Raw genomic sequence first — 17,095 nt, forward strand, 5'->3', positions numbered from 1 at the left:
CCCCCCCCCCCCGGGGCCACGAGCATCCCCCCCACGGGCCACGAGCATCCCCCCCATGGGGCACGAGCATCCCTCCACGGGGCAACAAGCATCCCCCTGCAGGCCAAGAGCATTCTCCCCACGGGCCACGAGCATCCCCCCACGGGACCAGCCCCCTCCTGCACACAGGAGCCCCCAGCCCACCCCGCAGCAACCCAACCTCAGCAGCAAGAGCTCAGGGAAGGAACCCGAGGCTCTTGCACTGGCTTTCCACTGCCGAAGCCTTCGGGGACATGTTTCCAGGCACCCGCAGTGGCTGCCACCTTGCTCTTGCAGCTTAAATGCAGAGGTTTTCCCTAGACAACAGTGGGCTATGGGGCGAACCCCACCAATGGCACAAGACCCATCATACATCATGATAGGGGTCTACAGAGAACTTGCCCCTGACCCCAGGGAAACACCTCTCACTGTTTTTAGTGTAAGCAGATGACAAGGAGCAATGGGCTCAAGCGGCAGCGAGGGAAGTAAAATGCAGATTATTGGGGGTGTTTTTTTGTGTAAAAAAAAGAGTAATTCTTGCTTCAAGCAAAGCCTCAGCTGCCAGATTCGTTCTAGTACGGTAAGCCAGGCGTGCGTGTGTTTTATTGGTGCCTTGTTAGAAGCTTTATCCATATGATCTGATGCACGCAGGTCGTCAGTGGAATATCCCTTAGTGACTCCAGCCAGAACCTGCAGCATCACAATTAGCTGGTCTTTGTCCTTCTGCGTGCTGAGCTCTCGCACAACTCAGCGTTTAGTGGGCTCCAAAGGGAATTCATCTCCCCTCTCTCACTCAAGCACACAACTGCTACCGGGGTGGCGGGGAGCAGTTGCATGTTATCCTTGAGTAGGAAGAGCAAAGACAAGGCCTGTAAAAACGAGGGCAGGTTGAACCCATGAAAGTGGGGAGAGGGAAGTGGAAATGAAGCTCTACAAAAATAATAAAGGATGCTTTAAGCTCTTGGTCAGTAGCTCGGTAGCTGAGGCGGCTAGGATGGATATCAGAGGGGCTCATGTGCCATGATACTCATGAAAGAAGAGGGAATTTGGCCTGTTGGGGGTGCACCCTGCTCCGCTGCCACCCTTTGAGGCCCCAGCCCCTGATTTACAAGATCAGCCCCCCGTGTTGGGAGGTGCGAGTGCCCAGGTGTTGAGTGCACCCAAGCTCAAGCTCGTAGCAGGAGAAATTCTAATGCAAACTTTAACTGGCGCGTTGCCATCCATCTGCCCCGGCCGAGATACAGGCCAGGCACTAACTGCATTGTAATGTGGGTGTATTGAAATTCCCACTCCTCCACCCCACTTTTTCCATTTTTTGCCTTTCACTCCGCAGTTTTGTTTGCAGATGCCTGTCAAGTAGCAGGCAGCTGCTCTGCGTTGGCTACAAACACAGCAGGGCACGATTTCAATCCCAATAAACCCGTCTCCCCGATCCTTCTTCCTTTCACAAAAAACTTCACGGTTGCTTTTGAACACCAGCTTTCGTTTGGTTAAGCCACAGCTACATGTTTGGCCTAGTCTCTGCTTTTCACTGTTTCTACTACGGCGAAAGCAGAAAACCTGTATTTTTTTGCCATAGGGAAACATTCAGGATTGACGCAGCTAGGGACCGTTTGCAGAGCGGACTCGTTCAATACGCTGCAGGTCCTCCCTGGGAGCCAACACGCAGTCCCGTTTTGCAGCTCAGGGATGAAATCCGAGTCACTGATTCCTGTTTCCACACCCTTAATTAATTAAGCTACAAGCTGGGTAAATGCTGTCACTCTTGTGGTCCAAACAGCAGAGAAAGATTCAGCTCTGCTGGGCAAGGATTTTAGTCCTTCCTCTGCTAATTACTCAGCCACAAACACCCCACGATGGGCTCCCCCTAAACAGGTTCAGGTGCCCTTGCCTTGCAGAGAAAGGGTCTTCAATGCTATCTTTAAGGCAGGATGAGTGGCTCACTGTAGTGTTTGGTCTCATTTTCCCCCTGTTGGGTACAGGGCTGGGGGCTGAGACAGCATTACGGGAGGCCTGTACAATCGGTTAGGCTTGGTTATGCTCTCCCCTGTGCAAAGCCTTGCCAGGTACGTGATCCTAGAATCAACGACCTCTGATTCATACCCTTTTCCCTTCTGACTAAAGGCCTAACAAATGGCATTCAGGGACGGCTTATTTTCCCATCTTAGTTTGGTGCATGGGGCTGGCCCTGGCAGGCATCAAATCTACAAGGATCTGCTCTTGAGCATCAGCAGATGGGCATTATGGACACTTACAGGCCAAAAACTTGATCCCAAATCTTTCCTGAAATCAGCTTGGGTTCATCTTTGGCTTTGTCCCCTTTTGCTGGATCAGAAGCTGCTGCAGCCTCGTGAAAATAGCTCTTCCCATGGGATTCCCATCACTCAAGACACTGAAACCCTTGTAAATTCATCTGATGACAGTGATGACCGGCTCACAACTGGCTGAGTTCAAGTCCAAGAGGTCATGGCTGCATTCCCCATGGATCTTGGAGTTGGCGGATTACGGAGCTAGCGTGGGTAGGTCCAATGGCACTACACCATGCTGCGTGGATGTCCTCTGAAAACCTCATGACATGTCCACCCTTTAGAGCCAGGTTGGTGCCAGCGATCCTATCCTGCCACTTCCTCCAGGGTTATGATGCCTGGAGCAGCTCTGACCTCACCCTTGGGTCCTCACCAAAGGACCTTCCTGGGAACTGCACCTGCATGGTCCAGATGACACTTGGATGAATTTTGTGCTATACAGATGAGAGAAGTGCTCAGTGTTTTGAAGTCAAATGCACCCTTGTTATTTTTCTACTGCTGTTCCCAAATCTCCCTCTCCGTTAAACATTTGCTGGGCAGGAGGATGTGATGGCCAATAAAGCCAAGCCTCGGGAATTCACCTCTGAAAATCCACACAGCTGAAATCAGTGCTGCACAGCATTTTATTAATATATTGTATGTTCTCTATTAGGTCATAAATAACCTAAGTAACTTGCAAGGCAAAATTACCGGCACTGCAGCGCTAAGGAACATATATAATCACAGCACACTTCTGCATATGAACAGCTCAGTTCTGCAGCCCCTGAAGTCGCGAGGAGTCTCCCCCAAAAGGGCGGGGAGATCGGCTTCTAAATGACTTTACTGCTCTCCAGCTTGGGAGCAGTTTACTTGCTAATTATAAACTCTCCCCTAATTGTGGAGAGGCCAGAGCCTTATTTACATGAAGGCATCGTTACGGCTGCATTGAAGCTTTATGAAGCCCTGGCACCCACTGGAAGTTCCCTTTACGCTGCCAGAGCAACATAAAGCAGCCGCGGCATAAATGAAAATCAGGCCCCAGAGGTCTTCTCTCCCTGCAGTGCAGACGTATCGCTCCCATTACGCATTTGCATGAAGGGGCTGCAACCCTCCATAAAACATGATCGCAAACTTCCAATGCATTAGAGACAAGCTGGACTCAGCACATGCAGGAGGCTTCTGCTGAGAAGCTGGGGACTGAAGTATGGCACCATAAAAATTTACAGCTGCCCTGGATACAAGGTTGGAAGGGCCCTCATGTTTCACAGGGTGGGGGGTGGCGAAGCTGTGAATTCAGGGGCGCTGCCATTGTGTGGGATCAGCCTCCAAGAAAAGCACAGGCATCATAAGAAAGTCGGGCTGGAAGGGATCTTGCAAGGTCATTTAGTCCAGCCTTTATTCATTTGAACAGAAAGCCGGGGAGGAAGGTGTGCTATTTGGGCAGGGCTGAGTTGAGGGGAAAGATATCAGAAGTGGGGATGAGCTGCTGCTGGACAGGGCTTGGGGCATTGGGGATCTGGGCTCCATTTGGTAAGGGAGGGAAGACGTGAGCACTGTGTCGGAGGGCTGATGGTTTTACCAGCCTGTGTTTAAGAAGGTCTTCGAAGCGTGCAGGGCAGAATGGGAATGGACACACATTTCTTGCAGCATTTAGACAGAAGTCTGCACGCCGTGAGACCTGATCTTGAGCAGCCTGGACAGACCCCATCATTCAAAGGGGCAGGCTCGGGTCCTCTGGATCTTGCTGTCCTTTCCCTTCTCCCCACCTGCCTCTGCACCTCCCTTGACCTTGACTGGCCGGTGTTGCAGCAAGCTACAGGTGGGTGCAAGTCCTCCCTCCTCTCTGAGGTCTGCAAGCCCCTTTTAGATGCTCTGAGAATCAGTCACTTATTATTCAGAAGCCACCTATAAATGGACTAGGTAGTCCCAGTGAAACCAAGCCCATTTTTACCCTCCCAACCCTCTGTATTGCACAGGGTCATCACTTCGACTACGTTAGGAAGCCATACACATGCAGAGGGCTCAAAAGGAGCAGGGCTTTATAACAATCACTGCAACGGAAACCTGAGCCAGACTTCCCACCGCCAAAGCTGTGCCTCGAAGTCAGACACTTAAGGCTGTGTATCCCACAAGGGCTAGGGATGGGTGCTGGTATCCTTTTCCCTTCTTCATTTCTGTAGCCCCAATGGCCTGTGAGTTACTGGACCTTTACTAGCCCACTTTGGACTGGCTGGTACCTATCCCCAGCCTGGGATCAGTGCCATTGGGAAGGGAATTTGGACACAGGGGAGGAAGAAGGGAACATTTTCCTGGGCTCCATCATCCATATTACAGCATCTCATACAGATATGTCCACCCCTTTGAGTCATACATGCATAATTCAGGCTCAGCTCTATGCCCTCAATCTACATCATGAATGAGGGTGAAAAGTATCTCTGAATCTGCACTGAGCTGCACTAAGCCCACACGGTCGTACTCTGACCTGTATGGCCACGTGCCACGCTGCAGTACAACAGGTGGCTTCGTGGCGTGCTCATGTGGCAGAGGCCTGCCGACTGCCCCTGCTAAAAATGTCACTTGCCTGACGCAGCCTTTATCCTAACTGGTGCTTTTCTATGTGAGGACTCATTGGGCCCTGCAAACATCAATCATGGATATCCCCATGCCACAGATGGGAAGCTTGAGGTAATGCATGGAAGTCATGAGGCCAAGAGTACATCAAGAGGGGGAGTCGGAGAAGCTGGGACTACTGCCCAGGATTTCTTGGCTTCCAGTCCTGTGCTAAAAGGAGCCGGGGAGGTAGAGGGAGTGAGGCACCTTGCTACAGCTCCAGAGGTGTGAGATGCAGGCCAAAAGGATGCCCAAAGGACCGAGCCATCCCTGGGTACCTGGTCAGCAGAGCAGCCCAGCGGTGATGCTTGCATGCTGCTGGCTCCATACCCCTGCCATACCCCTACCCCACTAGCCCAATGGGTGTGACAGTGCCTGCCAGTCTGTCTGCCCGGCTCTCTCACCTGGTATCTGTCCGAGTGGTGGATATCGTCCGAGGAGTGAGGTGATGCTGTCGGAGAGTCCCCTTCCCGCTTGATGGAGGCCGACAACAGGATGGACTGCAAGAGAAAGGGAGCAAAGGAGACGTTTACCCTGTGAGCAGTGCGGTGCTCCCCTGCATCCACTGGAAGTGTCTGCTCTCTGGTCAATAAATGGGGCTAGAAACCCAGCAAGTGGGCGACGGCCTGAACTGAGGGTGGTGGTTTGGCCTCTTGGCGTGCAAAGTGTACGTGCCACACACAAAGGCTGGGGGTAGGACTGAGGCAGCCCTGGCAGGAAGCTGCTTTTGCTCACACCCCAGCCCTGGCCCTTCATGCAGCTGCCAGTGCACCCTAAGGAAGGGCTGGAATCCCCCACCCAAACAAGGAGCATCGTAACCCGGCTTCCCATGCTCTCCGGTCATCCCAGGGCATGCCAGTGTAAGAGGTGTTGCATGGGAGGACAGAAAGGTGCATAGTCTAAGTTGATTCAGCAGGGGAGAAACCCTGCACTGCATCGTCTCTCTCATAACCCCGATTGACGTTCTGCGTACAGAGCACGCGCCAAAGCGTGCAGTGAGGTTACATCCAGGCTCTTAGTCCAAGGTCAGGAAGCATAAGTGCAGCCTCCTCTGACAGGGGAAGAGAGATTTGATGTTGGGATCACACACACATCCTGGAGAATTTATCCGGGGTTTAGTAACGTGCACAGCACATGCGTGCTGCCTCAGAGATGCCACACAACACCTGTGAAACATGTGCACACAAAACCCCATGCCAGAAACCACTCCTGGCATATGGCAAAGGACGGCAGAGCAATGCGAAGCGACAGGAAGGAGCACTGTCCGCCAGCACCCTCACAAACGAGCCCCACCGCGAGCTGTAACTGCTTCATCATTAGCAACTGGGAAGCATCGTTAGCTTCTTCTTCCATCTACTTCATCATTAGCAACTGGGAAAAACTCAGAGGTGCCCTTTTAAGCGGGATTAGCTGAAAACCATCATTTTTAAGGCTCATTAACGGTGCATGTCCACACATGCATGCCCTTAATGTGCCTTAAAAATGGTAGTTTTAGGCTAATCCCACCTAAATTGAATACCTGCTTAAAGCAAGTACCAAATTTAAGTTGGCATAGTTAAGTCACATTAGCCCACGTGTAGACACTTAATGAGCATTAATACAGCCACACATACACTAATGAGACTTAATTATGCCATCCTAAATTTTATAAGCTTTAATGTGCATTAGCAAGTCTACATCTAGATGCACGCCTAAGTCATCTTAACGCGCTTTAAACAAAGGCACATTAAGTTTAGGCGTGTGTAACTGCACGTGTAGACACACCCGATGTGACCTCCTGAAGTCCCTGCCAACCCTCATTTTCTAAGTCAGAAACATGCTGATAACCTTCACATCATCTGGGGAGGGGGGTTGTCTAAATTCTCTGCACTACAAAGTTTTATGGGAGATTACCAGAAGAGGCTGACAATAGAGAGATGAACTGAACCTTTTTATTAGGAGAGAGGAGGGAAAAAAAAAACACCCTACGACAAATACACAGCAGTTCAACTTCTGCAGACAAGAGACGGTGAAAAGAAGCTAACTGCAAAAATAAATACACACTGTAAATATGACTCTCCGGCTCTTTGTTTCGGAGGACGTCGGCTGGAACAACCATAAATGACACAAATGCCTGTGAAGGGAAGCCAGGCTATCATCTGAATTGGACAGGTCAAGTGCGGTCGCAGCACTATTAAAAGATGTAATGCTTTGGAGAAAGAGGAACTTTCTGGAAACGTTTGCCTCCGGGCTGAGGTGAAACATGGAAAAATGTGCTTTTGGGGGGGCGTTTTGGAAAGGTCTGAGCAGTGGGAAGCCGCCCGTAGCACGGACTGTCAGCAAGTAACGGGGCCCTGGGAACTGGGCTGGGAGCAAGGCAGGCGAGGACCCGCCGGGGTCGCAGTGGGGTGCTGGGCCCATGGTGCTGAGCTGGGACTGGGATCCCAGCCTGATGCTTGGGGCACAATGGCCTCTGGAAGCGAAAACGAGCTGACTGCGCCTGCTTCGCCCTGGAAGTTTGCAAGCTGCACGGGGCAGGGGTTGCTGCTCCCTTTGTGCCCATGCGATGCCCAGCACGAGGAGGAGGCGACTGGCATTGCTGGAATCCAGGTTTTTTGGGTTGAAATCTCATGTCGGGGGCCAAATCGGTTCTGACTTCTATCGCCGGAGCACGGCTCAATCGCTCCGGGCTGTGTGGCGCTACCACCGGCACGTCTCCTCCTCCCAGACCCATCAGCCTGGGGCTTCAGATACTCCCCACATCCACGGCAGCATCCTGCATGCAAGATGCTGCCTGGTCTCGCTTGCCCCCAAACCAAAGGAGTGAGCTACAGGGAAAGCCCCGTCGCCTTGAGGGACTTGGTGCAGTTAGCAGGTGAAAGCCTGGCCCTTGCGCTGCAGGCAGGCTGACCCCTGCCAGAGTCTGCAAATGCCTCTGAGGGTGAGGATCTCGGCCGCAGCAGAGCTTCGACCCTGCCCTGCGGGACCTGCACCCAGGCTGGGAGCGAGCACAGCCTTGCCTGCCTCGGCAAGGGGCTGCACGGGGTGAAGACGATGGATTTTTGCAGGGCTCCTTAGCAGACCTGCCTGAACCCTGGGACAAGAGCAAGGAGGGATTTGAAAAGCCCAGCCCTGACCCGGCACCGTCTGAGCTCGCTCTTGCACCTGAGCTCAGAGGGACGTCCCGGCGCGGGGGGGTTAAAGACATTTCCTCTTCCAATTTATTCAACAGGAGGGGGGAAAAACCCAGACGTCTTCCCCTGCCTCAGTGACAGACGGACTGACAGACCCGCTCGGCTCCCCCCGCCCCGGAGCTGCCGGCCGCTCTCATCCAATACGATTATGTGAAAAATGGCTGGGCGAGCTATGGAGACAGTAAATTAAACGTTATGTATTAGTTTTTAGCGTGCGGGCTTGGGAAGGATGCCGGCCCCATTTATTCCACAAACCTCCCGAGCGCCATGGCGATGACCTCTGGAAAAACGCAGGGCTCAGCTAATCCCAAAGATGTCAATCTCGAGGCCTCTTCTACATACACTCGCCGTTTAGATTAATAAACTGTCTATTTTTAAATTGCGTGTGAGCCCTTCCATGCTAAGTACCTCGCCGGCATGCCGAATGCAGCATGCGGGACGCCCGGTCACACGTCCCCCGCGCTGCGTTGGTGCATTTCATTTCCCCGAGCTGCGGGGAGCACGTCGCGTCTCCGGCCGCGGGGCTAGGACTGGCCCTGGGGCTGTCTGCCAGGAACTTGGCGCCGCTGGCTGCAATCAGCACACCTCGCTGCCCTGGCCATTCTGGGTTCGCCTGCATGTCCCGTCCTTTGAGCGGTATCTCCCAAACTTGCTCTGCTCACCCGGGTACCACCCTGGGGTACATCCCTTGGTCAGACTCTGGAGGGAGGGTGATGTGACATCCCCAAGGCTGCATCACCGAGCTATAACCCCCATCCAAGCCCAGGCTCCACACAGAGCAACGTACATCCCGAGCTGTCCTAAAGCTGCTCTTCCTGCATGTTAAATGACCGACGATCCCCAGGCTGCAGGGACCGGCACTGCCGCATCCCCTGAGGGACCTCGAGACAAGGAGATGGATTTGTTCCAGGCAGCGGAGGGGGGGAGCGGGGATGCTCACCATCATTTATCCAGGGTGAGTAACAAAGAGGGACAGGCCCAAAGCTGAAGCGCCAGTGCAACCTTTTTGGCACGTGGTGGCCTGGGAGAGGAGATGCCGAAGACTCGGTCCTGAGGCTTGGGAAGGGGCTGGCAGCTGGACGCGAGCATGCCCCGACGCTCAGCCCATTGCAGGAGTTTTGCTGCGCTTGTGATAGGGCCTAAAACAGCAAAGCCGGTGCTTAACGCACGGCACCGAATGCAAATGGAAACGGCCCCAGCCCAAGTCCTCTCCACATCTGTCACTCGCATCCCCGGGGCCCACCTCTGGCAACATCTGGCTCCGGCACCAGTCCTTGCGTTACCGCGTTCGTGGCGGAAGAGCCCTGAGAGTGCATCTGGAGCACTGTGCCCCCAAAATCCTACTGCTATGGCTGGGACTGTATCTTCCACCCCTGAAGCAGAAAGGGTCTGCAGCCAGGGACCGACCGGGCCAGCAGACCTGGTGACAGCACAGAGACCGGTGAAGCACGTGGGCAGACCGTGCTCCAGCCCTGCTCCCGCGCTGGGCCCCTGCCTTGTACGCGTGTGTTTTTGGGTAGCATGGTGGCACTAGGGGCCACCTCCATTGCCAAACCAAGCTGCATTCGTGTGGGAGCTGTGGCAGACAATGCACGTGGCCGGCGCTGGTGGGAGAAATCCAGTGTTTTGCGGGGGCTAACTCAGGCTCTGACTGCACCCCCCCCTAGCTCCCTCATGACAGGCTCATGGCAGACGTGACCTTGGCATGTGCGCAGACATGCGACCACCAAGTGGCCCAAAGCCCCTGGTTATGTCCACTGGGAACGGCAGCACTCACCCTGCCCTGCTGACACGCCCTGCTCACTGCCCCCATTTTTGCATGGGGAAACCACTTCCAGCAAGATCACACCTCCTCCCCAGTCCACTCCAACCCAGCACCTGATCTGCCCGGGGTCCCTACCCCATGCCAGGCCCTGGGTAGAGCCTGTTGCCCGGCCCCAGCGGTTTTGGAAAGCAAAGCCAAGGCTGCACACAACCAGCAGCGCAGCCTCGTATTTCTCACGCCCCTTTAAATCATCTCTCCGGCGGGAGAAAGGCGCTCTCTGCAGAGGTGATAAACCCTCCAAGGACCGGCCCCGGCATCCCACCTGGGGCGAGCTAAATAAAAAAAGGTCACCAGCGCTTTTTAAACATGGACAAAAAAGCAGTAAAATGTGTTTGGGAAAAAAAAAGCCGGCATTAAATCATGACTTTTTGCCTGGCTCGCCTCATTAAAAGTGGCCTTTTGGAAGGTAAAATTATCATTGTAAGTGATAAGATCTTTAAGAAAATAATTCACGGCTTCTTCACCCTTTAATATGATAGCCGCCACCGGCTAATTTTTTTCTTAATGGCAACGAGGCCATCAATCTTGTCCAGGCTGCATACTCGTTCAGGCTCCCTCCCTCCTGCCGCGCAGGGCGGCCGTGGCTCTGGCTGAGCTCACCGTAGGGATCTTTTACTTTCTTCTGACCCCCCCGCCCCATGCTTTGTCCATCGCTGCCTCTTCTGCTGGAGTCGGAGGGAGGTTATCTCCCAGGAGCCTCTGCAGGAGCAGGATGAGCTAGGAGCACGTGAGGGTGATGCCGTGTGCGTGCTGTGTGCGTGCCTGTATGTACACAGTACAAGCAATCCCTGGGCAGACAGCCCCTGCAGAGGCACGGATCCCATTTAACCATGTGTGATGCCTGGGCCTCGTGCTCACCCATCACCCAGAGGCGCATTTCACTGGATCTCTGGCCCTGGGGACCCCGCCACTGCAGGGCTCTGGGGCAGCAATGGACCATCCTGCAGCAAATCCAGTTCAATTAGGACTCGTACATGCCACAATGTTTGCCCTTTCGTGCACTGCAACTGCATGTCCATTTGCATGACCATGGACGAGAAATTTTAATTTGTGGTAAGCCAAACTAAATTACTTCTGGATGAGTTTTACTTTACAATGCCATAAAGTCTTTTAAAACAACAGGAAAACCCGCACGTGCAAACAGTAACGCTGCTGAACCACAAGAAAGGACAAATTTAGTTACATGTACAAGAGCCCTAAATGTTGGGTTTGTCTGAGATGGTTTGGACACGGTTGATCCTGCCTCAGGAAGGGCTTGGACTTGATGTAATCTCTGGAGCTCCCTGCTAGCCCCACTTCTCTAGGATTTTTATGAATTAAAAACAATAGGCAGGTTTTGAATAAATTAAACCGCTGTCCCTTGAACTGCTCAGCTCATGGTAATGGTACCTGGAGCTCAGCGGGTCAGTTCGAGCAGCCCGAGGGGGCTCTACTTTGTGCTGGCTGCAAATGGCTCCTACAGAAAGCCAAGAACCAGCATGGCACGGGTGTCCCGGCCGTGCACCGCCATGCCCCATGGGGGTACGAGTGCGAGAGTGTGCTGGGCATGCTTATAGGACTAAAAAAGCACAACCAGGTGTATCTGTGGGAGCAGTGTATTTCTGCAGGCCTGCACGCCCACGTACAAACAGCGCATTGGTGGGGTACACACGCAGCGCCCTAAACCTTACATGTGCACACCATTGAGCGTGCCGGTGGGGTGGGGGGGAAGGTGTCCATCCCGAGTGCAGCCAGAAATGGCTGGAAATGGCTCCCCGCCCCCCACCCTAACCGCCTTCTCCATCTCCCATCGGCAGGTCAGGTGTCATCGCAGGAAAGAGGCTCACGGCTGTCGCTGCCATTCGCTGCCTTTCAAGGCCAGTCATTTGAGACTATTAAGTGCTGGACTCTTGCTTTCTGATAGCCCCGGAAAAACACAGGGAGTCTATTTTTCTTAAACAATCCATCACGGCTGCTGTCAGCAGAACAAATACCCTCGCCCCGCGTTTTATACATCTCTATGGCCTACATTTTTATTTTTTCCTTATTTTGGCACAAAGTGTTTCCTGCCTGATGTGCTGGGCTTTAACTCTGCCGTCTAAATAGGTACTTATCACTTAGCATGGAGGTGATGGCTTGACATGCTGGCTGCCGCCCGCCCTCCCCTCCGCCGCGGGGAAGCAGTCAGAGTGTTGCTAATAGCTGTTATCACTTGAGAACTGTAACCTGAAAGCCACGCGTGATACCGTACCGCAGCTCGGTCCCCCCAGCCGGCTTTTATGCTATTGCTTGCAGTTCCCTGATACCGGGATGGTCCCGCTACCCTCGTGGAAACTTTGCCAGGTTTCCAAAGCTGCTCCTGCTGGTGTCCAGTCAAGGTGTGCGTGTCTCATGGCCATGAAGATACGTCCCCCTGTTCCTGCAGATGCCGGGGGTCGGAGCTGCACACTGAGCCTGTCCTTCTCTCCCGGGGCAATGCCAGATGACTGGGCATTGACAGCCTTGGCTGATGTGCCCTGTGGTAGTCTGGTCCCTGAAAGCCTCTGTGTCTCCTGGGAGAAGATGGCGCTGGAAATCTGTCTCCATAGCTCAGTTGTGCACTGAGGGACGATGAGGCTCAGACTTATTAAGTGACTCTCCTAAGGGCACCTGCTGAGCCAGGGGCACAGCAGCACTTGGACTAAGAACCCAGGAGTCCTGACCCCCAGCCCCCTGCTCCGACCACCGTACAATGGCCCTGAGGAGTTAACTGGCCATGCTGGCGCAGGGATCTTGTCAAGGTCTACGGCTCTCAGCCTCGCCTGCCTTCAAAGCTCTTTCTCCTTGGAGAGCTTTAGTGGTCAGATTCCCCGCCGGGTGCAGTAATTCTTCCTCAAACTGCTCCACGCTGCTGTAAAATAACAGGGCGATAGCACTGCGGCCCTGATCCCAGCCCAGCCAGAGGGCTGCATGCTGTACGCTGGCCGCCTGCCTCTCGGCACCCTCTGCCAAGTCAGGACAGACCCAAACCTGGGGGGCTTTAAGAGGAGGCTTGATGCCTACCTAGCTGGGATCGTTTGAGCCCAGTTTTTGCTCCTGCCCAGGCGGGGAGTCGGACTTGAAGATCTACAAGGTCCCTTCGACCCCACTTCTGTGATTCTATGAAACACTAGGGTAGATGTGCACCTTATAGACTACCCAAAGTAGACGTGCATCTAGCACAAGCTATCCTGGCCTGGTGCTCGCTTCAGCAGAGGCTGTGTGAGCAAGGCCCTGGTGCGGCTGAGCTGGGTGGACAAGCTGTAAGTCAGGGGGTCCCTGCAAGGCGGGGGGGAGAAGCCTTCCCCTGCTGCCACCCCATGCCCCCCTCTTCACACAGTCTCATCCCTCCCTTGTGCCGCTCGTGCCCAGGCTCCACAGGCCGACGGCTCCCTGGGCTCTGCGGTGCTGCGCCGATGCTGCCACGAGCAGGGCTGGGATGGGTGCACTCTCCATCTGGCCCCATGCGTCTCCGCTTTGATGACTAGAGAGATGCTAAATGCTTCCCCCCTGCTCAGACTGGTCTGGACTGGGGTGGGTTTTGCTTTCCTTTGCAACAGGGGCACGGCCACATGGAGTTTCTTGAGCAAATATCGACAACATTTAATTGAAGCAGGACAGCGGCGGCTGCAGCCCCCCTGCTTTCCCTGTGCCAGGTTAGGGGGTTAGGTGTGTGTTGTCTCAGGGATGACTGAGTCGTGTTGCTCCGAGGTCGGACACGGGGTTTGCCTGGGCTGGTTTGGACAGGGCTGATCCTGCCTCAAGCAGGATGTGACCCTGCCGCTCCCTGCCAGCCCCGCGGCTCTGTGACTCAGCTGTCCCCAGCCTGGGAACAGCAAGGGCTGTCTCCATCCCTTCAGATGGATCTGTGGCCCCCGCCGCCCTCCCTTTCCTCTCCCAGGCGCCCCTCGTCCAGCCCTTCCTTCTCAGGACACCACAAAAACCACAGATGGGGCCACATCAGGGCATGCACCAAAGCCCCAGATCCCCGGGACGTGCCTCCCGGCTGCAGGGAGAGCTGTGGGGAGACCTCCAGCACCATCGTCTCTGCCGGCACCTGGGCTCGCTATGCCATGCTGCCCGGGTGGAGAGGGGCTGGAGCTGCAATGACAATCCCCACCGGTACGGATACGCCATCCTTGCTCTGGCAGCTGCAGCACAGGGGAGGACCACTGACTCCCGGGGGTTATTTGGAGGCCTCCAGACCCGAGGGCAGAGGTGGGACACATGGCTGTGACCATCGGGCTGCTGCCAACGGAGTCAGATTGACAGCGAATGGGTCCTGCCTCTTGGTGTCACCGGACTGGTTCATGCCTGACCACGGGCACGTCCCAGGCCTAGCAAGGGCTGTGGTCCGATCACACTCTCCATACCACGCTAGGCTCGTCCCCAAGCAAAAGCCACTAAGAAATCCTGAATCCTCAGAGGCTGAGAGGCTTTCCTGAGTGGGGCAGGAGACATTTCCAGCTCCCCCTTCCCGTCCCCACTCTCTGGCTCCTTGAAGTTAACATCCTTAGGCCCAGACGAGCTGGGCAAAGGAGAGGGGTAGGCGCGGCAACAGGTCTCGTTTCCACTCAACAACTTTCAAGCCCGGTTTAATCCCCATGCTCCAGGCAAGGGAGATTCTCATTTCAAAAGCTCGGCCCTCCTGGGAGACGCACCCTGCCTCTTTGTCCAGCATCTGTCAGCGACTGGGGGGTCTTTGCCCCCAAAGAGCTGATCTGCCCCTACGAGCCGGCTCCACGCTCGGCACTGCGGAGTCACCAGCATCCAGCCTTGACGAGCTGGGAGAGGGGAGCCTGCCGGCCACAGGACCTCCACCCTGCCCGTGCCCTTCCTCACTCCTTTGTGCGGCAGGCAGGCAGCCTCCAAGACCCCGGCGTCTCCCTCCGCTGGCTCTTTTTCAGGTATCAGGGCCAGCCTAACTGGAGCGATGCCAGGCAGGGGGTTCAAACCTGCAAGCTGGCAGAGCTCCAGTTCCACAGTGGGGGTGGGCCAGGTGCCCTGGGCTTTGGGGAAGCCCCGTTCCCTCCCCGAGGATCAGTTCCCATGGCGGAAACGTGTGTGGTGATGTGGGGCTGGAGCCTCGGCCAGCAATCCTGAGGCAGCGCAGCGCTATCACACCCTGTGTGCTGCTGCCACCGCTCTACCCTGATGCAGCGCAGTGCTGTTACTATACTACATGCTACTGCCGCTGCTGTACCCTGATGCAACGCAGTGCTATCGCCATCCTACGTGCTAGTGCCATCACTCTACCTTGATGCAATGCAGTGCCATTACTGTCCTACGTGCTGCCATTGCTCTACTCTAATGTTGTGCAGTGCTATCGCCATCCTGCATGATATTGCCATTGCTCTACCCTGATGCAATGCAGTGCTATTATTGTCCTAAGTGCTACTGCCATTGCTCTGCCCTGATACAGTGCAGTGCGATCACTGTCCTACAAGCCACTGCCATTGCTCTACCCTGATCTTGTGCAGTGATATCACCATCCTACATGCTACTGCCATTGCTCTATTCTTATGCAGTGCAGGGCAGTGCAGTGCTATTATTGTCTTAAGTGCCACTGCCATTGCTCTACCGTGATACAGTGCAGTGATAACATCATCCTACATGCTATTGCCATTTCTCTTTCTTATGCAGGGCAGTGCAGTGCTATTATTGTCTTAAGTGCCACTGCCATTGCTCTACCCTGATCTTGTGCAGTGATATCACCATCCTACATGCTATTGCCATTGCTCTATTCTCATGCAGCGCAGTGTTATTATTGTCCTAAGTGCTACTGCCATTGCTCTACCCTGATACAGTGCAGTGCGATCACTGTCCTACATGCTCCTGCCATTGCTCTACCCTGGAAGACCTGAAAAGCAGCCGGAGGACCTGGGAGGTGACAAGGGGTGACACCAGCCCCGCAGACAGTCTGTATGTGCACGTGCCCCTTTGAGGCTGGCGAGCTAGGTGCTGAGGCTTTGCCTGTGGGAAACGAGGGGAGCTGGGTGTCTGTGCTAATGAGCACCTTAGTGTTAGTGCAACCCTGGGGAAGCCGCTTCTCTTTGCCTCATTGCTCTAACCTGTGAAATGGGTACACCATGATCAGTGACCCCCTCCCATTTCTTTGTCTGTCCATCCATTTGTCTGGCCCCAATCACCCCAGGGTTATGTCTGTGCAAACTCTTAGCATGAGAGCAACAGGTCCCCAGCCCCAGAGCTGGCGGGGTGGGTGGGTGATGCAGGAGGGCATCTGCCAGAGACGCAGCACAGCTCTCGGCATGGGTCGGCAGCTCTCTCTTCTCCCACAACGCCGCTCGCCTGTCTCTCCCCAGCTGGCGTTTGGCTCTGGCTCTCGCCACTCCCATGCCCGGGTTGATGGCGTGAGCTCCACGTGTCGGAGCCGCTCTCGTTAGCTGCAATCTGGAGCTGTGGTGGCCGCCCCATACTTTGGCTGCAGGCTGTTCAGAGCCCAGCCCGTGCCGCAGACAAAGCCCGAAATTAGCCCGGCGCACCCAGGAGAGGCCTGGGAGCGAGGAGCGGGAGGCTTACCTTGGGAGTGCCCGATGCCATGGCCTCCTTCAGGATGGAGTTCTTGCTGCCAAGAGAGAAGAGACGAGGGTTAGCTTGCAAGCAACAGCATCCTACGGGCACAATACCCTGGGGGGGACATGATAACCAGGCTCTCCTGCATGCACAGGGGGTCAGACACCCACACCCCAAGAGCGGAGCTAGCCCAGGATCAGGCCCGACGGGCAGGGGGGAGCAGAGTGGGGTAACCCCCTAAACACAAGGAGACGAAGGCAAGTGCCGGTGAGAGGACACGTGGATCCCCTCTCCCTATTCCCCGGCGTGGGGAAGGAGGGGCTCACCCAGCTCTTCCCTGCGGGAACAGCCGCAGATTTAATCCCACTCCCCCCTGCAGACAGGTGAGCCCCCGAACAATTACACGTCCCCGCACCGTGGCGGTGGCGGCGATCGGGCCCGGGCAGCGATGTTTGGCTTATTAAAGTAATCTCTCTCATGTAAATTCTGCCGCGAACACGCCGCAAACAGCATTAGGAAATAAATTATTTCCCCCTGATTCGATTTGTCGGCGCACAGCACCTGCAGCCGGCAACCAGGCGCTTGAAATATGTTGCCAGCCCGGTGTCTGCGCGGGTAAGTACCTCGTGGTTGGCTCCTGCCACGCCGCGGCT

General features: G+C 55.0%; 1 protein-coding gene across 6 annotated transcripts in view; it reads right to left on the reverse strand.

Annotated features, from left to right (window-relative positions):
* Window positions 1-17,095, reverse strand: part of RNF220 (ring finger protein 220) — a 241,196-nt gene that overhangs the window by 66,141 nt on the left and 157,960 nt on the right. For all 6 annotated transcript variants that reach the window (XM_019501425.1, XM_019501422.1, XM_019501424.1 and 3 more), the window contains exons 3-4: window positions 16,449-16,494; window positions 5,318-5,413 (exon numbers count right to left, since the gene is read on the reverse strand). In XM_019501425.1, the coding sequence (XP_019356970.1) occupies window positions 5,318-5,413; window positions 16,449-16,494 (142 nt within the window). The remainder of the gene's footprint in view (window positions 1-5,317; window positions 5,414-16,448; window positions 16,495-17,095) is intronic.

Source organism: Gavialis gangeticus, unplaced genomic scaffold (genome assembly GCF_001723915.1).
Source record: "Gavialis gangeticus isolate Ggan-Ray unplaced genomic scaffold, GavGan_comp1, whole genome shotgun sequence".
NCBI lineage: Eukaryota > Metazoa > Chordata > Crocodylia > Gavialidae > Gavialis > Gavialis gangeticus.